Genomic DNA, 24,055 nt, shown 5'->3' with positions numbered 1-24,055 from the left:
CATTTCTTATTTATTCTTTGGTTAAAACATTAATAAATATGTTGTTTATGTAGCAATCGCTATAAAATTTTGCAGAATTCGGTTATATATACCTGTAAATTATGTTGGGAAGTTTGACAAATGACAGGCAATATTTAACCCTAGCCTGCATATATGGACCCTGTAAGACAATGATTTTATAACCATAGCAGTCTTAAAAATATCAGTATAGCAACGAAATTTGATGTATGATGATGTTTAGGATGGTTTTCTATGCCCCTCATACAGAAAATAAGTTTACAGTTAATAATTCTTTCAAAAATTAAGAAAGTATGATGAAATTCTACAAAAAAGTATGTTTTCAAAACTAATCACGCGTTTAAATTCTATAGACCTCGGTCCACAATTGACCTAATCCCTCATTAAAGGTCGTATTCTGAAAATCACCCTGATGTCCACATTAATATCCATACATGGTAGTACAATTCGCCTTATATCGAATAAATAAGTAAATTCTGGGACTATTGATTCATTAAGAGTCCATATACAGGTCCGCCTTCCGAAATCCACAAATTTACAACCAAATATAAGAGTTGGTTAAATGGTAATAATATAAATGCAATGTAATTAGTAATTAGAATGAACTAAATTCATAAAAAGTTATAGAAAATTATAAATTTTAGCACATAAATTGCAATGGCATAGTGATAATTACATGAATTTATTACAATTATACTCAGATATGTGGCATTTCATTCAGAAACAAATTTAATACTTTAATTTGTTCAAAATTTTTCTATAAATTTAATATATTTTAAAAGAAAATTTAGACGTAACCGACACTTTGCTGTTAAAAAATTCATAAACAGAAAATTAATGTGTACTTACGTCTTTTTTCTTTTTCTTGTAAAGTTGAAACCATTGGGTCTATAGCTACGAAATTTTTAGAGATGATGCTAATGGACCTAAATTATCGATTTCTATAAAAAAACGAAAATCGAAAATCAAGTCGCTTACGTCCATTTTGCAAAAAGGGCTCGATATGTTTGGAAATATTTGCCATCAATTAGTCTTAATATATCTTGCCCGTTTAGTTAAAAATTTACATTATTTAAAAATAATATGATCTGATTTTGCTTATAGATCCTAATTAAGAATAAAACAAAATGGTTAACCGTCTTGTCTATACCCGAGGAAAATTACGTACATCAATACCCAACATACCCGGGTATGTCATACAATTTATATGGCTATTTCATCTTTTTATACATTTCTAGTGTATAATTCAGATAAATATTACAACTAATTTAATATTAAATAGTTTTTGACCGCATACAATTAAATTTTAGAATTTATTTTAAAGTTTGCTCATTATTTTCCTTATTACAAAAATATCATATGCAAAAAACCTAAAGAAAAACGCCTACATAACGTATAATGTACATTATGCATAATTTGACTTTGTAAAATTTTGACTTCGAGAAGCTATTACTCAGTGACCGGGAAAGATAATTGAACAAATTTTTTTCTATATTATTTGAAAAGGTATACAAAATCAATTAGCATTAAAGAAATTGTTTTTGCTTTCGTTAATAAGGATCTTTTTTGCAAAAAAAGATTTCTAAGTCATGGTCAAAAATTAAGGTTTGAAAATTCAAACATAAATATTTTTGTTTATATAAGAAGAAATTATTATAATCGGTATAATTTTACTTTTCTACGTCATATACAATGAAAAAAAATTATTTCAACAAAATCGGTCCATATTTGTAAATGTTACAGGGTCCATAAATATTTCACATTCCAATTCATGAACAATGACACATGACTCTGTATTTGAAACAAGATTTGTTAGTTAGCTCAATTTTTTTTTTCATAAGATACAAGAATATATATAATTCTAATAATAAAACATAAAATTTATAAAGAAACTTAATTTTTATCCGATAACTGACATATAATTTTTATACATACCCGGGTATGTTGGGTATTGATGTACGAGGTAAAAATAGAAAATCGGTCATAAATCGGTTTAAATATATATATCTAACTAATTTTTGGAAAATGTATAGCAAACATTACTCTGAAAGTATAGTCCAAATTTATCTCGAGAGATATCACTTCAAAAATGAAAAACATACACTTTTAAACGTTATGTCAATACCCACATTGACATAACGTTTAAAAGTGTTGATAAAAATAAAATAAATCTAAATTAGACAGACCAATTTGTTGGGAAATGTTTGTCATTATTTAATTTTAACATAACTTGCCCGTTTAATTACAAATGGGCTGTTTTTAAAGCTTATTTTTGCTTAAAAAATAAAATATTTCAAAAATACTTCCAATATTTTAATTGGTCACAAAGGGTAAAAACGCGAAAATTTATTTAACCTATCACAAATTAATACATAATAAATTTTCAATTAAAAAAAAATATTTTTATAGTTTTGGCAAAAAAACATGATAAAAACATATGTGCAATGTAATGGAAAAGAATTAAGCTTCTAATACACAGGCCGACAAAATTTGAAAAAGTCGAAACCCTGAAGGATTGAGGACCGCTTAATCCGAATCCAATTTCTCCATTACATCAGGTTATTGTAATCTTAAAACTGAAAAGCTCTGTTTTTGAGACCTTATAAAAGTGGGATACCTTAATTTATAAAACCCGTTATGTCGCTCGAAAGTCCAAGATTGTCATAGAATAAAGGCGAAATGGAACAAAATTTTTTGTGCAACATGAAGACAAGACGGACGTTTATTTTTAAGTCGACAGATTGGACATTCAGATGACATAACGGATTTCCCGCTTTTAAAAGGTCTCAAATATGGTAAAAAGCGGGGTTTTCATTTGAAAAATTTAAAATTTTTATGCATATTTTGTATATTTTATATAATTTTTTATGCGCATAAAACCCCTTTTAGAACCCTTATAATTACATACATTTTATTAAGGGGCGTCAGCGCCCAGTCAAAAAAAACTGTAAAAAATTCAAAATTGAAAAAAACCTGGTGACAAATTTCAACAACCAAGTTCTAATACGTAAAGCGATGTCACACAAATAAGCTTCTAAAGACTTTATCTCCTAAGAGTCTTTAGTTAGTACAATTACGAATATTGTTCAAAAGTTTAAAGCTATGGATAAAAAAATAAAAAGAAGATAAACAAATTAGTTAGTGACACACGTTTTTTTTAATTTTGTAAATTGTATTTTCAAAAAGTACCAAACAATTTATTCTACAAAATATTTTTCGGACCGGTCCATAGTTGGGAATAGCTCCCATATAAGGACCACTTCCAATAACCACGTAAACGCATACATATGTATAATGATCACTTCCTTCCCAACAAACCAAAAAGCTTTAAAATTCGTTTATAACAAACTTACTACCATAAGCGTTAGGTTTGCAAAACTATTATGATAATTATTGTAAAATGCTTGTTAACAATTATTTTATCAAGAAAATTGAACCCTTGTGATAATATTCCTAGTTGCAGTTTACAACAAGCTTAGAATCGCAATTATGAAATAAGCTTACTGAAAAATAGTTTTTGAAACATGATTGAAGTAAGCTTATTTTCGTAACATTTTTATAAGCTTGTTAATTCAATTAAAACAATATTTTTTTTTTTGTTTCATACATATTTTTTATTTTTCATTACTTTACTGATATTTTTCAATTATACTTTCTACAATTTTGCACTTTTCTATATATATTTTACGTATTAGTCTATTATTGGTAAATGGAAAAGATTTGTTTATACTTTTTATGAACTCGTCCTCCCTCAATCCTATAGAAAAAGCGGCATCTATAAAATAAAAAAGCACATTGTTTTATTATGTGGCATTTTTTATATATTAATTAAATTACCATTTTTAAACACAAATTTTATATTACTTTATTTTATAAAATTACACTCTTAAACACTTAAAAACACTGCCTTTGCCAAACTAAACAAGAAGACTGAAATGAAGAAGAATATTAGGGGCTTTTTTTAATCACTGGATTTATTTTGGATTTATTTTATTTTAAGAAAAAAACTATCTTTGGAGGCTGAAATTTAGTTTTGGTCATCATAATCTGAAAATACACTGTATATGCTAATAGAAGGTCAAAGAAAAATTAATTTTAGTGCAACAATGGCGGTTCTGCAGCTAAAAGAATCCAAATTGGATTTATTAAATCCAAAAAAATAGTTGGATTTAGCTAATTTCAATATGGCAATGCTTTGTATTCATAGAATAAAACCAAAATAATTTTAAAATAAATTAATTTGTTTTATTTTGCTATTCACCAATAGATGGCAAATATTTTTTAAAATGTGTTAAAAAAGGAAAATAAACAAAATTCATCTAACTAAAATATTTCACACATGATTTTTCAGTGCAAATACCAATTTTTGCAACAAATTGTTGCAAATTTTATGGAAAATTTACAATTTTAATATTAAATTTTGAAATAACTCCATCTGTCGGCCGCTGCTGCCATTATGATTTGAAATTTGTTTAGCCTCGATTGAAACCTTTTGCTTTATCCACCTGGCGTACAGAGGGAGAACTAAATTTTGGATTTAATAAATCCAATTGTTTAAAAAATGCTGCTAATAATAAGAAAAACACGCAATAAAATAACGGGATATCTTATAGGAAAACAATTACAAAACTATTGCGATCATTAGTCTTTTACAATCACATTTGTAAAACTTGTTATCCTAACTAAGTGTACAGCAAGTATTATTGCAAATATTGTTGCTATACGAAGCGTTTTTTAAGCATTATTTTAAAAGTATTTATAATTTCCATTAAAATAAACCTATCATAAGTATCCTTATGAAATGTTGTAGAAAATTCTTTATTATAAGTTTATTTTAAAATGTAGTTATATTTTGATTATGGCTTGGTTTGTTGGGTTAAGTCACTTTATCCCATATACATACATATGTATGTATATAGTAGGAATGTATGTGTATGCGGATAAAATCCGGCAAAGTATGTTTTGGATATCGATGAATCATTTTGCAAAATTTGGACGGATTGGCCAATAATTGGTCGTATCTCCCATGAAATTAAATGATTTATAAATGATATTTAGCACTCTCGTCTCGGAAGCAAAATTTAAACTTTAACATTTTATTAAATCTGGAAATATTTAGATGGGTTTTTATAAAAGTAGTTTACTAGTGGATAGTATTTAAGAATATACTTATTTTATATTTGTTCTGTTTTCACAAAATTAAGTATTTTTGTTTTAATTTGAGCAGTGTTAATTTTTGGGCGACCACCTCCTCTAGATCTTTCCAAATATCCATTTGCTTGGAATTTTTTTATAATATAATGAACCGTACTATGTGGTTTATTCACTATTTTAGCGATTTCACGTAATGATTTAGTTTCTTATGTAGTTTTATAATAATTTCCTTTAAATCTTTCAACATTTGTTTTTTCGCCATTTGTTATACCCACCATAAAAAAATGGGGCGTATAGTGATTTTGTTTGACAAATGTTTGGTATTAAAATGTCCGTCTACCCCCTATATAAGGATCCCTTCAAAAATTATTATAATGAACATTTATTACTTAAAAATAATTCTACAGTAATATAATTCGACATAAACAGCGTTTATAGGTACCGAAATCTTTGTACCAACTTTTAAGAGGACTGGTCCATTATTGATCCTGCGAGTAAGCTATGAACTCTGATGCTGATAAGTTATATAGGAACCGAAATCTATCTACCAATATTTATGAAGATCAGTCCATAATTACCCCACCCCAAATAAAATCCCCCTCAAAAAATGACTTCAACGCTCATTACAGACTGGAAAATATACATAAATATGTTTAGTATAAACAAAAATCATTCTACAAGATTGAACGATAATCTGTTCATATAAGGTCCTTTTCAAAAAATAACTTTAACGCTCATTACTGGCTGAAAAACGAGTACCGCAATGCTAAAATCTCTCTATCAAATTTTATGAGGATCCATAATTAACCCCAATATGAAATAAGATACGAATGCAGCGATAAAATTCGAAACAAATTGTTGTATAAACAGATGAGGATAGGTCCATAATTGACCTTAGCACGAATATAACCCCTTACAAAAAACCAAGTTATGGTTATAAAAATTGGATAAAAACGATATTTTTAGTTCGGAAGAGAACTGTCAATAGTTAAACCCTCATTAATGGACCTCGTTCTAATATTACCCTGATGTTCTTATTAATATCGATATATGTTAACAAAATATTCATAAATATCAAAGTTTATTTTTATCATATACCGGGGTATAGAGAGGCAGATGAAAAATATCACCACTACACACACACTATTGGTATTTTTTCAATGAAATTGCACTGAAAAAAATATTTGGCTATTTTCAATTTTGAAGATTAAATTGCACTACTATAAAATGGGAATATTTATAAACAAAATATAATCATAGAATAATCGGTCGGTATCTGAAAATCACTTAATACAAATGTTTCTGGACCTAATCAAAATTAGTTAAATACATACATGCATAAAGAAGTTACTAAATGATAATTAGTATCTTAATTACGGAATCAAAACATATGCCGGGTTTTACAGATCTCCAGAAGGGAAATAAAGTACTTTAGTACTAAAGTACATACTTAAGTAACATTTTTTTCCTTAGTATAAACCAGCGTTTAAATATGCAGCAATAGATAAGATTTCTTTTGTACGACTATGCAATAAATATAAAACTTTCAAAATTTTCCATCACTTTACTACTATAAATATTTGTTCTGTTTGCAATTTCTTTTAGCAGACGTAAAATATTTCAAAACAATCAAAATATATTTTTCTGTTTTAGCAGCACACGCAGACAACAGTCGAACTACTATTGCCATGGAAAAATTGTGCAATAAATTGTGTTGGTTCTACTACTGCCAGTAGCAAAATGAGCAACTGCCAGTTGCAATTTATCATATTTTTTACAATATGACGGCTCCTTATATTTTATATTCAATACATATTTCAGGTTTTCTTTGTGATTTGCTGTGCTTTTTTACTTTGTTTGTTTTTATAATAACCAGAAATTAACCCACGCTTCTCTTTGGTATGTTGTATTGTATTTGTTAATCTAGAATGCACGATGGGGCAGCCACATAGAGACCTGTGGCGACAAGTCAAAAATGAAAACTGATCTTAATGATATATCATTCGAAAGTAGACACTTTTCTACATAAGATTTGTTCACATCAAGGACCTAAAATAACTGTTATCAAAATTTTAGAAATCAAAAAAATTGCCCTTTTTTAAGAAATATAATTAAAAGTTACACAATAACTGTTTTAGGCAACATAAAAAAATAAATATTGCTCGTAACTGTTATTATTCAATTTATATTTTTTCTATTGTTTTGAAACACTTATATTTGAGAAATGTTTTTTTTTCTTGTCAATAAAAATATTCTAACAGCAAATGTAATTTTTTTATTATTTAAAACTATTTTAATTGATATAGATAGAATGGTCAATTATGGACTTAATCTTATAGGAATGAGTAGATAAATGTTGGTTCCTTTAGAGCATTTGGCTCGGGGGAGTTTTCCCGTTTATCCTACCGAGCGCGTCCCCGGGTGGCGGATAGGAGGTGGTGATGGACCCAGTACCGGCGGCAAGGGTTGCTCCACCCGCGAGTCACATGTCGTCGTCATCCTGCAATCGTGAGCAAAATACTACTACGGAGGTGGGTACCTTGGCCTCCGTAGCGGACAATGCGTCAAGTGTACAGCATGCCATTGGCAAAAACATAGGGGTGAAAGAGAAGGATGTACTCGGAGAGAGCTCTAAGCTACCTCAGCCTTCAAATATAGGTGAGGGTTCCGACTCTGAATCCACAGATGATAATAACAACACCATTATAGCAAATCCCAAAAAGGATGAAGTAGAGCAAATGGTGAAACAGGTGAGTGATAGCATAGCTAAACTACCTATTACTAAGAAAAGACTATCTGGAGCACAGAGGAGGAAGTTGAAAAAGATGCTTCAGGAAATCATAGTTAGTCAATCCAACTACACTCCAAAGGAAAAATCGGACTCTCTCACAAGATCTGAGGCAATGAGGATCAGGTCTCCCGAAATTTGACAACTGAGAATAAACCTAAGAAGAAAAAGAGCTCCCCGTCTTCTAATACACAGCCAAGCCATACTTCACTCAAAGGAACCTCAAGTCAGAATCCTGCGAGTAAGGGTGACAACGCCAAGATAGATATTCCGAAGACGATCACGTCGGCGAAATCAAACTCGAAGGTACGGGTATCTCAAAAGAAGCCCCGAAAAGCGAGGCAAACAACCAATAGAGTAGGAGAACTATAGGCATGAAATGGGGTCTTAGTCCTACTATGACAAATTGGCTTTATAAAAGTGTAATTAGCTTATGCTTCTGGTGGACTACAGGGTGTTCAGCGTACATGCTACATAATAGCTTTAAAAGGTAGGGAGTTCGAGGCTGTTAACCTGACAAACGCGAAACCATTCGAAGCAACAAAAGCTGAACTAAAAATATGGGTGAGAGAATCCCATAAGGCCTCTTCGAATAATGGAACAGTGGGTAGAACCACGAAGATCCTATGGGGTGACCCTGATGAGAGCAATACGAAAAATCTCCTCAAAATGAGCAAGTCTGAAGTTAGTATGATGGTACGTATTCAGAGTGGACACACAGGATTACGAGCACATCTATGCAAAATTGGACGTGCGGATTCAGACGAATGTAGAGCATGTGGAGAGGACAGTGAAACTCTGGAGCACTTTCTTTGCCACTGCCAGGCATTCGTCGAAGTTAGATCCAAGCATCTTGGAAGTGATGTTATTCCGGAAATAACATTCCTGACTAACACTGATTGGAAGATTCTTAGGAATTACGTTCAGGAAACTGAGTTTATGAACACTGAAAAATAATTCATTCAGTTCCCTTTTTTTCATTATAAGGAGCGCACAACAGGCCCGATAATGGCCTAGGTGTATTTCTTCGGATTTGATGTAATATACATCCTCCTATCAACCTACCTACCTACCTTAGAGCATTTGGGCTATGATCAAATAATGATTCTAGTCCCAAATTTAGTAAATAGATTTTGGTTCCAACTTAGAAAACTTCATTATGTCGAATTTTATCGCTATACTGGTATTTTTAGGCGATGTGAAATTAAAAAGTTTGTTAGAACGTAAAGTAAAACATACAAGTACTGTTATGGCCTAACTGACTTACTTATTTCATATCAATAAGTAATATAAAAAGACGAATAAAATATTTATTGAAATAGAATAATTATGTATAAGAAATATTTTTTTGTCGTTGTCTATAATTGTTATCAAACAATGAAAAAAATAAAAATTGAAATAAAATAGTTATGATGAAAAAAATATTTGAAATGGAGTAATAATTCCTGTTGAAGGATCTATACTTGATGTTAATAATATGACGTTCTATTGTAAAAAATCTACTTTTTCTTTACGAATTATAATATTATATTTCGTTGAGAATTTATTAATTTTTAAGACATAGTAATGGTAACAAGTGTCAAAATGCACAGTTAACTTGAAAGGAAAATTATAATTATTATTTTTTTAATTTTCAAAACTTTAAAGGTAAAAAGGTAACACAAATGCCCAAATCTGCCCATAACTTATATATCGGTTAAAATAATCTTTTTTAACATTTTGCGGATTTTTGCGCCTTTTGATTTTTTTCATATACACATAGATTTTTTCAACCTGATTTATTAATTAACTGATTTCAATAAGGTTTATATGCAAAAACTAAATTTTGTTCTAAATTATTTAATACTGAATTTAAAATTTTTGTTAGAGATGCCACCTTTTTTGTACTTTATTTAGTATTAATTAACTTCTTTAAGTAAAATTTCGGATACAATCATTGTTTTATATGGTTTTTAAATATATTATGATGTCTAAGCTCTAAAATAGATACAAAATTTATATACACATAAGCATTACCCAGCAAACATTCGATTAAAGTTTCAATCAGTATAGTTAGGTATCGGAAAACTATTAAATTTGTTTATATATCCAATTGGTATACATTTATAAGATATGTGTATAGTAAATTTAATAGAATATGTCCCCAGTTTGTATGTTCACTGGGAACTAATAAATGCTTAAAATTTCCGTTAATAATATTTCCAATATATTACTTTATTTAAATTCGTATCTCAATATTCCTCAGAGAATATTCTAAGCAAGATTCTAAGTAATTACCGCTATTATAGTTCATCTTTAGATTAACGATCTGTGCAAGAATAGATCGATACATTTAAGGATGATAATTTCGAATTGCAGTATCAATGAATGCATTATAATACTTAGTTACTAAAATTTTCCTTTAACTTTGAGGTAATGATTAGAAACAACTTAATCATAAAATTAAGGTTGCAATTGTTACTACATACATACATATATTGAGAAAATTTTCGATTAGTAAATGTCTAAGTATAATATTTATAATATTTATCATGATCATCAAATATTCAAAGAATTCTGTACCCTGTTAGGTTAGGATAGGTTAGGTTAAGAAGGGTTATACACCGCAAAAACGGTGTATATCCACTCGGAGACCATAAGGTCCATTGTGATTCCCTTCAAGAAGTGAAGATTCAAAAAAGAGAAGCCAAAACACCACCACAACACAAGAATGAAAGAAAAATAGAAAAGAAAATAGGTAAAGAGTGGAGATTCAAAAACTGAGAAGCCAAATCTAAATCTACCACAACACAAGAGTGAAAGAAAATGGTAGAGAGATCATATTAATAGATAGTTAAATCCAGATAAGTAAATAATTATATATATATATATATATATATATATATATATATATATATATATATATATATATAAGGAAAGGATGGTTTTACCATCCTTTCCCTGTCATCTATATCAAGGTTCGAACCTAATCTAGCTAGTTCGTCCGCAACCTCATTACCATGCACATTACAGTGCCCTGGCACCCAACACAATCTAATGACAAACAGTCTCATAATGTCCCTAAGGGCATTTCTACAATCTACAACTAGGTGCGAGTGTACCGTGTGACAATCCAATGCTTTAAGAGCAGCTTGACTATCAACATAAATTGTCACAACCGACCCCGGATCGATATGATTCCGAATCAGCTCCATCACTTTCCAGATCGCTAGGATCTCTGCTTGGAAGACACTACATTCGTCAGGGAGTCTGAATGACCGTTTTATGTTGATATAGACACCGGCACCCGTGCCGGTATCCATCTTGGACCCGTCAGTGAAGACTGCACACCCACCAAACAGTCTATCGGATACAAGCCAATCATCCCTAGTTGGAAATTCTATCAAAGGTGTTTCCCCGAAGTCTAGAGTCGGGATATCATAATCCGTAATTCCGTGAAGGGAATTACCCTGATCAAGCAGACCTACTTCGTACAAAATTTTTGTATAATTGTCGCGCGAAGGTTTCACTAACGAAGACTCGTAGAGTCTTAGTAGATTCCTAGCCGCCACACCCGCTACAAAATGTTCTATAGGTGACAGGTTCAGAATGATGTCCAAGGCCGCTTGCGGAGTACTTCTAATGGCACCAGTAATGCCAATGGAGGCACACCTTTGAGCTTTATTGAGCAACTTCCTGTAACTGTCCTTTCTCAATGTCTCCCACCAGACAATGCAACCATAAGTTAGAATAGGCCTGACAACCGATGTGTAAATCCAATTTACCATATCTGGTTACAGACCCCAATTCTTCCCTATGGAATTCTTGCATGTGTAGTAGGCATTGAGATCCTTTTTCATTCTTTCCTGAGTATTTTCCTTCCATGACAGCTTGCTATCAAGGAAGATCCCTAAATACTTAGCTCCTCTAGATAAACCTAATTCGACGCCATCTAACTTTGGCAATCTGAAATTGTCTACCTTATACCTTCTGGTAAATAGTACCAGTTCCGTTTTACAAGGATTAACTCCCAGTCCCTTATCCTTCGCCCACAACGAGAGTTCACCTAATGCAGTCTCCATGATGTCACTGATCGTGGATAGAAATTTTCCTTTGACCAGTATCACCACGTCGTCCGCATTGGCAACTATCTTCCTACCCTTAGATTCAAATAGCCTTAGGATACCGTTAACCGCTAGTAGCCACAGAAGAGGAGATAAAACACCTCCCTGTGGTGTCCCCCTGGTAACCCTTCTCCTAATGCAATGATCCCCTAGGGTCGAGTTAATGATTCTACTGCTAAGCATACAGACTATCCAACTCAACTCAACAAGAACCTTATTGTTGTTAATCGAAGGTTCTTGGATAAGGGCCACGTCCGTCTGTGAATCGATGAGGTAGGTTACTAAATCGGCTGAAGCTGCTTCACAGTGATGCAGGTTTATCTGCACCACTAGCAACTTCTTTGGTTCTGTCATGTTTCGGGTACCGGAACCTGACAATGCCAAGACCAAACTTAGCAACCCCCCCCCCCATCTCATCCAGGACTTTTAAGGACTTACGATCCACAGCGAAACGAAAGTCCTTGCCAGTATTCTTCTTACAAACCAGTGAGTTCACATGTCTCCATTGGTCTGTAAGAAGACTAACATTCTGTTTGGCCAATACTGCCAGTATGGTTTGCACCGTTCTTACGGGTGGTGGAATCCACACTGTTACTATTGACCGTAGTGGCAGTTCGGAAGCCTGTATCACCTCAAGCTTTGCTGCTGGGTTAATGTCGCTACATTTGCCAATTGCCGATTTTAAGAATTCCAAGGAGTTCTTGTTTCCGCAATTGACAACCTTCACGCCCTTAACCCAGTCTGCACCATTGAAGGATACATCCTCCGACCCACCCTCAAAGATGGCGATTTCATCAATCAGCTTACCTTCAATTGATTGCCAGAAATCGGTACTGATCCTCCCATCTGGATCATTCCGATCAATGACTGCCACTTGAAGGCATGCATCCAGGCTGGTTAACTTCTTCACCTTCTTACTGGATGAAGAGGGTTGATCATCACCAGATCTGGCTCTCTTAATTGTCTCCTTACGGGGACCTTTAGGAGCGCCAGCCGGGGATGGACCAGACCTCTTCGTTGTGCTAGGTGACTTTGACACCACTGGTTTGGAGGGTCGGTCACTACCGGAGCCCTTTCCCTTACTGACGTTCTTGCGGAGGTCAGTAGGAGAGCGGGCCGGAAGTTTACCGGTCCTCTTTACCTTACCTGGTGTCGTGTCCACCTTGCTAGGGTTTTTGGGTGGTAGACCTTTGACCTCCGCAGCTCGCTCCGAAGACATGAGCGCATTGGTTTCCGGGATACCACCCTCTTTTCCTTTAGGCAGACTGCAGGTTGATGTTGCTATCGACCCATCGTTCTTTTGAGTGTTAGTCGGGTTGATTGCAGCATCCACCTGTTGTCTCCAGGGAGTGGACCAACCCAGAACGTTACCAACGGGGCCGTAAATTCTCTCGAATTTAGCGACGCTTTGTCGGTGCCTTCTGAGCAGGAGCCTCTCCCTTGACGAGAACTTTGAAGAATCAGCCTTTGCTTTCTTAGACAGAAAGTCGAGAGACCTCAAAGTCCCGTTCCTAGCCTTCTCTTCCTTCGTTCGGCCTGTATAATTAATATCTCCTGGAGGGGCACTTGGCTTCTCCTCCACGGCTACTTGCCGAACAACCTGTGGACGGTCTTCTCCCAAATGTCCCCTTTGGATCCTCTTGGCCTCTTTAGCAGGGGATGTTATCTTCACAGTCTGACTGTCAGCAAGCTCTTCGTCAGACAGAGATTAATTCCCCAGCTTCTGTGTGGCACTAGTTTCACCAAAGGAGTCACTTGACACCTCCAGAAGACCCTCCACGTCTAAGTCGGTCAGTACCTGTCCTTCATGCTCAACAATTCTGGCATGGAGGTCAGTAAGGGTAACGTCACCGTTCTCCAATGTACTGTCCAACTCCCCATTAGCCTCGTTGACCGTGACGTCCGGATTGTCTTTCCCTAACAGGTCGACCACCCCTTCCGTCGTGTCCCTACTCTCATCCTTTTTTGTTTTTATACTTGGTTCCTCTATTTTGAATCCCACGAGTATGCACGTACAGACGGACGATCCACGCAGTGACGGCGTACGTGGACTAGGCAACTACGTTACAACAGCGCTTTACCATGACGCTGAGGGGAGATGTTAGCAACTAGCCTCTTTATGCACTGGCTAGCCAGGCCCTCGGCACTGCTACCACTCACCTTGACCTTAAAAGTGCCTATATAACGCTATGTCTAACGGTAAAGCCCTTACTGCTCAAAGAGCCAAATCGAATAACATAGCGTATCATCTATGTCATGATAGAAGGAAGTAGGATGGACAGACACATACCACACTCACTATCTTGACAAGATGAGTAACCTTTAGTTATACACTTCTTTGAAACCATAACTTCCTGTGGCTGGATACCGAAGCATTAGTCACAGTAAGCTATATGTATGTATGTATGTATGTATGTATGTATGTATGTATGTATGTATGTATGTATGTATGTATGTATGTATGTATGTATGTATGTATGTATGTATGTATGTATGTATGTATGTATGTATGTATGTATGTATGTATGTATGTATGTATGTATGTATGTATGTATGGTATGTATGTATGTATGTATGTATGTATGTATGTATGTATGTATGTATGATATAATACTGTTTAATAATACCTTCAAAAAGTAGTATCAATAAGTGTTTAAAAAATAAATAAATTGCAACTGGCAGTTACTCATTTTGATACTGGCAGTAGCAGAACCAAAACAATATACTGCAGCTAGGAAAAAATTAGCAGCTCAACGATGGCCTGTGTGCGTTGCTATAGCACAAAATATATTTCGATTGCTGTGCAACAGGTAGAAAACGAATACTGTGAATATGTGCTGCTAGAAATTTCAAAGTAATGTTGCAATAACATTAAAATGTGAAGATGTTAAATTATTTTTAGTATTATATTGATAGAAATGTGTATTTTTCTGCAAGTGGTTACTAATATATTAGTAAATTTAAACGCAGGTATAAACTATAAATCCGGCCCTAAAACTTTAACCATTTATAACATATTTTTATTGGGTTTTAATAAAAACTTGCTTCCAGGTGGAATATTTAAGATTCGGCATAGCCGAATATAGCATTCTAACTTGTTTAATTTTATTTTTTGTGATAATTCAAGGCATGTAAAATTGAGAACTTCAATTTCTACTGATGTATATACCTTGTTGTAGTTATATTATGATATTAGCCTTAATAAAATACATACATATAATACTGCTGACTTTCGTAATTATTGACCTCATTTCACCTTTAGAAAATGACGTCGATAATTCCATAAACAAAATTATTTATATTTATCAAATCTACATAAATAAAATGTATTGTGAATTATTAGTAAAAACATAGAATCAATTTATGTTAAGATTGAATTAAAGTCTATAAATTAAACTAAATAAAAAGTTTAATTTATTATTTCTTAAAAAAATCACATCCTTTTTTATTGCAAAAAGTTTTTTTTTCTTGAATTTCTCATGTCTCATAGATCCTCAAAAACTATTTTATAATATTTTCCAATATACAGTGAGCAAAAAACTACTTGTACACCTTTTAAAGTAAATAAAAGTTTTATTTAAACAATATGGGGCATATTCATAGTTGCCAGATGATTTGGGTGTAAAATCGTCAAATTTCGAGGAAAAATCTTCAAAATCATTAACTGATTTTTCGAAATCGTCAAAGCTATTTTCCATTTATATAATACTAGCTATACCCAGTGTGCTTTGCTACCCTAAAAACAGTATAAATAGAAACCCCACTTTACGATTTTTGATGATTCTAGTTTTATTACTTTCCCAGTTATACGAATTTTTAATTCAATGCATATGGAAGGTACCATAGTCCCTTTTGATAGTCCACAATAGGGGTTTGGTATCTCCCATGTTCACATGAATGTAAAAATTCTTCGTGCAAAATTTCAGGATTCTAGATTCAAATATTCACATGTCAGAGCTGTTAGCGCAAAATTTAAGGATTTTAGCTCTAAAAGTTTCTCAGATATACAAATTTTTGTAATTTATTCATATGAGAGGTTCCAAGAAACCCAAATGAATGTCCGCACATTTTACTTCCAACTGTTTACATTTATGTTAATTTTAAAATTCTAGCTCTAATAGTTTCTAGATAAACGAATCTTTGTATTTAATTCATATGGGAGGTGCTACACCAGCTATTGCTAGTCCGCCAATTTATTACCCAAATGCTCAAATGATTGTTAAAGTTCTTCATGTAAAATTTGAAGATTCTAGCTCTAATAGTTTCTCAGATATACGATTTTTTCTATTTAATTTATATTGGGGCTTCAAGCCCCCCATAGATGAAAATTGAAGTTCTTCGTGCAAAATTTGAAGAATTTAGTTCTATTAGATTCCCATATAAACGAATTTTTGTAATTAATTTGTATGGGAGGTACCGCTCCCTACCGTTCTTCGTACAAAATTTTAAGATTCTAGTTGTAATAGTTTCCAAGATAAACGAATTTGAATATTTAATTTATATGGGAGGTGCCACGCCCTCTGCTGCTAGTCCGCCTACTTTTTATCCTAAATAATCGTATTGACTATAAAGTGGTAAAATTTGAGGACTCTAACTGTTATATTATCGCTGATATACTGATTTAATATTTTCTTAATATGGGCGTGGCTCCTCGCCCACTTGAAATAAAAAGTAGCAAATTTCAAGACAATCGGTACAGCCGTTTAGTAGTCTATAAACTTCAAATATACAAACATATAAACATACAAACACACATTATATATATCATGAATTCCAGGAAAGAACACAGAAAAAATTAAAATTTTTGACCTCATGTCTTCCAATTTCCTTCATATTATCAATATATGTTCTTGAAGTAGAAAATAAAACAACTCCGTTGTTTATTTTCAAAAATTTCAAGTAACGTGATTTTTATGGCGATTTTAATTTGATCGAAAACTACAAAAAATCAAAAAGGTATAAAACTTTGAACCTTTATATCTTTGAGAGTTCATATCGGATTTTGTTGGTTTAGAACCCAATCTATTACTATGGATGAGCTCTTTCATTCTAATTTTTATATTAAAAAGTTTAAGATAGTGCATTATTTATTTTTTAAAATTTATTGATATTTTATGCATTTAACAGAATTTAAAACTGCTTAAAATACATTACTGATCACAATTGGGATGCAAATATTTAAATTCGATTACATAATGTACACTTTCATAAAAATGCATTTCTAAATAATATTTGTTAAGATAAATGCATTTTTATTGCAAATGCATTTTCTACATTTTACTTCATGTTTAACGTATCTTGTAAGTGCATTATTGATAAATTTATATAAAATAAAAATTTATATTTTTTTATGGGCATTTGAACTAACTTAAACTAAAAAAAAATAATTTTCAAAATATCGCCAAAAATGATGATTGCATATTCGTTTAATAAAAAAATCTTATATAATATAAAAAATAGACAAGTTTTGATTTATGACATTTTAAAATACTTTCAACAGGGAGAAGAATTTGGAAAACGGTCTCAAGGTGCACTTGCATAAAAAATGCATTTATCTTAAAATATTATTTTGAAATGCATTTTGATAAAAGTGTACATTAGTGGTAATCGAATTTAAATATTTGCATTCCAATTCTGATCAGTAATGTATTTTATGTAGTGTTAAAATCTGTTAATTTCTTAAAATATCAACAGGGAGAACGATTTCAAAAATGAATTCAAAAGGTGCAGTTCCACAAATAATGCACTATCTTCAACTTTTTAATATAAAAATTATATTAGAACGAAAGAGCTCATCCATAGTAATAGATTGGGTTCTAAACCAACAAAATCCGATATGAACTCTCAAAGAAGACTGGAATTTTTAGTTAAAGTCTTATGTTAAAAATAACTGCGAAAAACGTAAAATTAATACTTTAAAACACATGGGACAAATTTAACCCCGAAGTTCAAAAATTGTAAAAAACACTATCCATTTGAATAATGCTCTATGTATTTAGAGTAATAACAAAAATAAAACAAAAAAATTATTATTATATAAATTTATTATATAAATTAACCCTTTTTGAGCATATAAAGTTTGTATTTTTAGACATATTATGTCTAAAAGCGACCAAAAAATTATTAAATTATCAGTTTTAAAAACTATTTTTTTCTTTTCAAAATGTATTGCAGTAATTTTTGATGAATATGGCCATTAAATAAATAATATTTCGATATGGTGCACTGAGAATTCCCGAATATAGCAAAATTTCACCTTTGAACTCCACATTTTATGGGTTAAGAATGACCGATTTGAATAAAATTTGGAATATATATTTTATATTATCTGGTCTCTGAAAATACTCTGAAAATACATTGTTTAAAATGTACAACAGTAAAAAATTAATACGTATTCCCTAAAATATTACAAAAAAATGCGATTTTCCCGAAATCCGCAGAGTTCAAATCGCTGTAAGAATTATTGATCTAAAATTTTCACCGTTTTATTCACTTATCTGTTGTCCATAAATCCCCATGAGATCTCCTAAAATTTTTGAAATTAGTTTAACAAAGTTTAAAAAAACTGAAATTGGAGATTTGAAACGCCCGTTGGAAAAATCAAACTTTTTTGACCATAGCTAAGAACAAGTTCGCGTTATCATATACGGACAAAAACTATTATCCTAGTAAGTATAAATATATTTTAAGTAAGAAAATGTTTTTTTAGAATATATCTCAAAAATAAGCAAATTTGTTTTTCACATTTCTAATTTATGTGCTGTGAGACACGTTAATGGCCTGGGGAATTTGCAATAACTTTAAAAATTTTCAACCAATTTTTGTGTTTTATATCTTTCTGAAATGCTTATTCTGCGATTCCTTTACAATAAAGTGCAAAATTTATTGTTAAGTTGCTAAATTTTAGCAAAAACTGAAAAAAATCGATATTTTCCCCTTGTAAATGCACTTGGAAATTTCGGAGCCGTTGCGGCACATGTTAACGTTATCCTATCAGCCTAATTTTTTGCATGACATAGTTTTACACCCCATAGAACAATTCCATAGGGGGGACGGCCTGCCGGATAAAATTTCTTTTCCTTCAAACAAGCTTAGAGCACTCTAATATAGATACATGTTTGATGGTATTTTTTACGATGTTATAGTAATTATTTTAACTATCGAGAAATTTTTATCAATTTCGATAGATTTTAACGGTTATTATCTGTTTAATTTGGCAAATATAATTTAAAATACTTTATATTGAGTTCTTGCAAACTAATTTGATATGATCTCTAGAAAATGTATGTATATTAGATGATTCTATTATTCCATCTCTTTTGCATGTACTTCATTTAAATACATTTTGTTAATTTATTTTTTTTTAATATTTTCATAAGTAGTATGAGAGAACAAGACCAGAAATCTCCTCAAAATTAACAAAATTGGTCGTGCGGATTCAGACGAATGTAGAGCATGTGGAGAGGACAGTGAAACTCTGGAGCACTTTCTTTGCTACTGTCAGGCATTCGTCGAAGTTAGATCCAATTGTCTTGGAAGTGGAAATAACATTCATGACTAACACTGATTGGAAAATTCTTATGAATTACGTACAGGAAACTGAGTTTCTGAACATTGAAAAATAATGTACTTAATGACAATTTTTTTTTTATTTTTTTTCATGAAAAGGTGTGCACAACAGGCCTGATAGTGGCCTAGGTGTATTGTATATATCAACTACACATTCTCGTATCAACCTAACCTAAATGCATATTTGTTATTTTGTTTTTTATTTAACGCACATGGACTCATCACATTAAAGCCAAGGTTACACAAATAAAATTAAAGTCAGCTCAAATGTACTGGCTAATTGGACCACGATCTGCTCTAGACTTGGAGTACAAAGTGATTTTGTACAAAACAGTTATGAAACCGATATTGCTATACGGCATTCAACTGTGGGGAACAGCCTCCTCAACTAATGTTGAAAAATTACAAAAAAAGCAGTCAGCACTGTTAAGGTCAATAATAGGGATCTCAATGTCCCCTCTCTTGTTTAACCTACCTGTCGAAACTAATGAATCACCCAAAACCCCTTGCCAGGGAGTTGCTGTCATTGAGGGTCATGTTGAAAAATTACAAAGAAGCAGTCAGCACTGTTAAGGTCAATAATAGGGATCTCAATGTCCCCTCTCTTGTTTAACCTACCTGTCGAAACTAATGAATCACCCAAATCCCCTTGCCAGGGAGTTGCTGTCATTTGAGGGTCATAAACGAATGAGAAGAACGGAAACATTGGATTTTGCAAGATAATCAAATTATTGAGAACTTTTGTTTAAATTGCAGTGGTAATAACAACATTAGTTATAGGTTAGGTAAAGATTTTAATACTTATTGTAAATTTCTATATAAGAAAGATTCAATAAAGAATAAAAAACATAAGATTTCTCTGCTATGCCGAATCTTAAATACCCTCCACCTGCAAGCTACTTTTTATTAAAACCCAATATAAATATGTTATAAATGGTTAACGTTTTAGGGCCGGATTTATAGTTTATACTAAGGAAAGATATTTTACTTAAGTATATACTAGTGGCCTCCGGTAGGTTAGTGGTTAGTGTTCTAGTCTGGTAGACCGGAGGTGGTGGGTTCGATTCCCACCTGAGGCACTGGTTAAGGAGCAGAGAACAGGCCCGATAGAGGCCTAGGTGTATTTCTTCGGATTTGATGTATATACATCTTCCTTTCAACTAACTAACTAACTAAGTATATACTAAAGTACTTTATTTCCCTTATGGAGTTGTGTAAAACCCGGCATATGTTTTGTTTCCGTAATTAAGATACTATTTATCATTTAGTAACTTCTTTATGCATGTAACTAATTTTGGTTAGGTCCAGAAACATTTGTATTAAGTGATTTTCAGATACCGACCGATTATTCTATGACCTATTATTTGCCGATACTAAAAAAATTCGTAGAACTAACTTATATGGGAACTATTTGAAAAAAATTAATCAAAATGATTTATCTATACACAGAACATACTCATGTCCAGTTTAATAATAAATTATGTGGTATTAAGTGATTTTCCTTATATGGAATTTGGACCGATACTGAAAAAATTCCTTATATGAGAGCTGTAACCAATTATGTATATATATGTATATATATGTGTATATATGGGAGCTATGACCAATTTTGGACCGATTCGGATAAAATTCTGTAGAGTGATATGTACACAAAATATTCTCATGTCGAATTTTATCCCGATAGCTTTATTATCAATGAAATATGTTAATTTAAGTGATTTTCAAATTGGACCTTATATGGGAGCTATATATATCTAAGTCGGTAGTATGATTCCTGTTCATATAATGATATATTATATTATGATATATTTGAGAAAGTTATTAACGATAAATTAATTTCCGGAAATATGTAACTTTGTATAGGGGCTGTGGGAAATTTTAGATAGATTATTACAATTTTAAGCATAATTAATCTCTAGATGAAAAAAATAATCTGTGACAAAATTCATCGAATTATCTTCGGTAGTGTCTGAGAAAACTACTCAAGAATTAGGAAAAAACTTTTTTTTTTCGAGGTAGTCTGATATTTTTACTCATAACTTTTTAAGTTATGAATCGATTTTGCTTAGTGAATTTGGATGATTTCATTTGATTTATAAAAATATAAAACAAAACATCAAATTAAAATTACACAGAAAAAATTAATTTTAAAAAATTTTCAATTAAACGATTAATCAAAAATTTTAAAAGGGTTCAATTCATTTTGTATTTGATTCATAAAAATGTATAATCAAATACGTATTTAACAACAACAAAAATAGAAAAAATAAAAATTTTGTTTACGAAATCAATTATAAGTAGTAATTGAATATACAATTTTTGTTATAGGTTGAACTTCAAAAAATAAAATAATTGAAAACGAGGTTTTGGTAATTGAAATCGTTTTTCAGTTTTTTCTGTGTATTTAATACTGTTTGTGAAAAAAAAAATAAAATTTTAATAAGAATTAACTCAAAGCCATTGAAAGTCAAAAGCAGGACCTAAAAGTATGGAATGCTGCTCGAGTGAGCCATTTAAGAAACATTTAATGGTATTTTTCGTGATTTTTTATTGGGATATTTTTAAGTTTTTCTCTTTTCAGTTCTTTTGTGTTTGACTTTATAAGGCAGAACATTGACAACTATCTCTACTGATTCTACCTGATAATGGTATCACGGGCTAAAACAAAACATAATTCAAAAGAATTTTGTAGAAATACCAGATAGAATGTTTAATACATAGTAATTATGGGCACCAAAGCCTTGTTCGAGGGGTCCGATTGTATGGGGGCTGGGTGAAATATTAATGGTGTAGGATATAAACATTTGGGAATCATTATAAAAAAGTACAAGGTAAATTTTTAGAGGTGTACCAAAAAACGCACCTTTGCTTTTCATGCAGTGTGAGTCGATCTAATATATTGAAAGTATTAAGAAATCGATTCTACATTAAAAATTGTACAACATTTACTTACCTCATAAATAAATGTGTAGTACACGAACCATGAATTTGCAAAAGATTGAAAAAAACTAATCAAATTAAATTTGAAAATAAAATATTGTAACATTAAGTAAAGATAGGAAGAAACATCTATTTTATTTTTTATCATTGCCGCAAAAAAATATGCTTAGATTTGTACTCCCTAGGGTGTGATTTAATACGGTACAGCAACTGTAAGGTAAAATGTTTTAATATGTATACATTAAATGTCTACATTTTACTGCTCCTTTTTTGGTTTGTTCATTTTTTTACTCACTTTTATGTTGAATTAATGTTTACTGTATTATTTAATAGACAAGGAAACAAACATTCATATGTATACTAGCTTTGGCACTACAAATATGTATATGTATACAAGGGTGTACTTTGTGTAATAAATTAAAAATGTATTTCAATTACTTTTACCAACAAAAATATTGCTTTAATTTTTTAATTTATTTATTGCTTTCTTTTAGGAATTATGTTAAATCGACAAAGTCCGCCCATTTCCACCCCACTAGAACCATGTAGAATTGCTCCATATGTAAACCTAGCAACAATACGAAGCGTTGGCAATACAGGAGGACACTGCACTGGCTTTAAAAACACACATATAAGTACAGGAGAAAACGCCGAAAATACAACTGAAGAAGTTTCATCAAGTTTTCTACTACGTCAAGTTTCTGGAAAAAGTACAATTTCAGCCTTTGATCCAGCTATTTTAACGGCCACTGCTCACAAGGTTAAACTTAATTTATGGTTTGGTAATAATTAATGTTAAAACTAAATATTCATTTGCAGTACGCAGCGGTTATGGGAAATGTAAATACACCAACAAACATATTTACAATAACACAATATCCTTTAAATCTTGCCGCTATTGCTGCTGCTCAAAGTAAAAATTCTAGTATTGCCGATTTACGCATGAAAGCTAAACGGCATGCTGAATCACTTGGACTCGATTCAATTGATGAAGATTAACATTCAACGGATCCTCAAGTCAACTGATCACTGAACAACTATAAACTATATAAATAAAAAATGTTTAACACAGTAGAAGACGCAGGGGAAGAGGGGGAGGGGGGGAAGAAAGGAAGGCGAAAAAGAAGAAGGAGAGACACACAGACAGACAGACAGACAGACAGACAGACAGACAGACAGACAGACAGACAGAAGACAGACAGACAGACAGACAGACAGAGACAGACAGACAGACAGACAGACAGACAGACAGACAGACAGACAGACAGACAGACAGACAGACAGACAGACAGACAGACAGACAGACAGACAGACAGACAGACAGACAGACAGACAGACAGACAGACAGACAGACACGACAGACAGACAGACAGACAGACAGACAGACAGACAGACAGACAGACAGACAGACAGACAGACAGACAGACAGACAGACATACATACAGACAGACATACAGACATACATACATAAACAGACAGACAT

At 32.1% G+C, this 24,055-nt stretch overlaps 1 protein-coding gene across 1 annotated transcript in view; it reads left to right on the top strand.

Annotated features, from left to right (window-relative positions):
- The window catches only part of LOC119610026 (pituitary homeobox 1), a 320,354-nt gene extending 296,711 nt beyond the window's left edge, over window positions 1-23,643 (top strand). Inside the window, exons 5-6 of the mRNA XM_037965101.1 lie at window positions 23,067-23,332; window positions 23,392-23,643. Coding sequence (XP_037821029.1) covers window positions 23,067-23,332; window positions 23,392-23,571 — 446 coding nt within the window. The 3' untranslated portion in view covers window positions 23,572-23,643. The remainder of the gene's footprint in view (window positions 1-23,066; window positions 23,333-23,391) is intronic.
- Window positions 23,644-24,055: the final 412 nt, after the last annotated feature.

Source organism: Lucilia sericata, unplaced genomic scaffold (genome assembly GCF_015586225.1).
Source record: "Lucilia sericata isolate MDLA Ls3-8-SP2 unplaced genomic scaffold, ASM1558622v1 Contig000026F_arrow, whole genome shotgun sequence".
Taxonomy (NCBI): domain Eukaryota; kingdom Metazoa; phylum Arthropoda; class Insecta; order Diptera; family Calliphoridae; genus Lucilia; species Lucilia sericata.
Note: the sequence above shows the minus strand (reverse complement) of the source record. Positions and strands in the feature narration are given on the sequence as shown.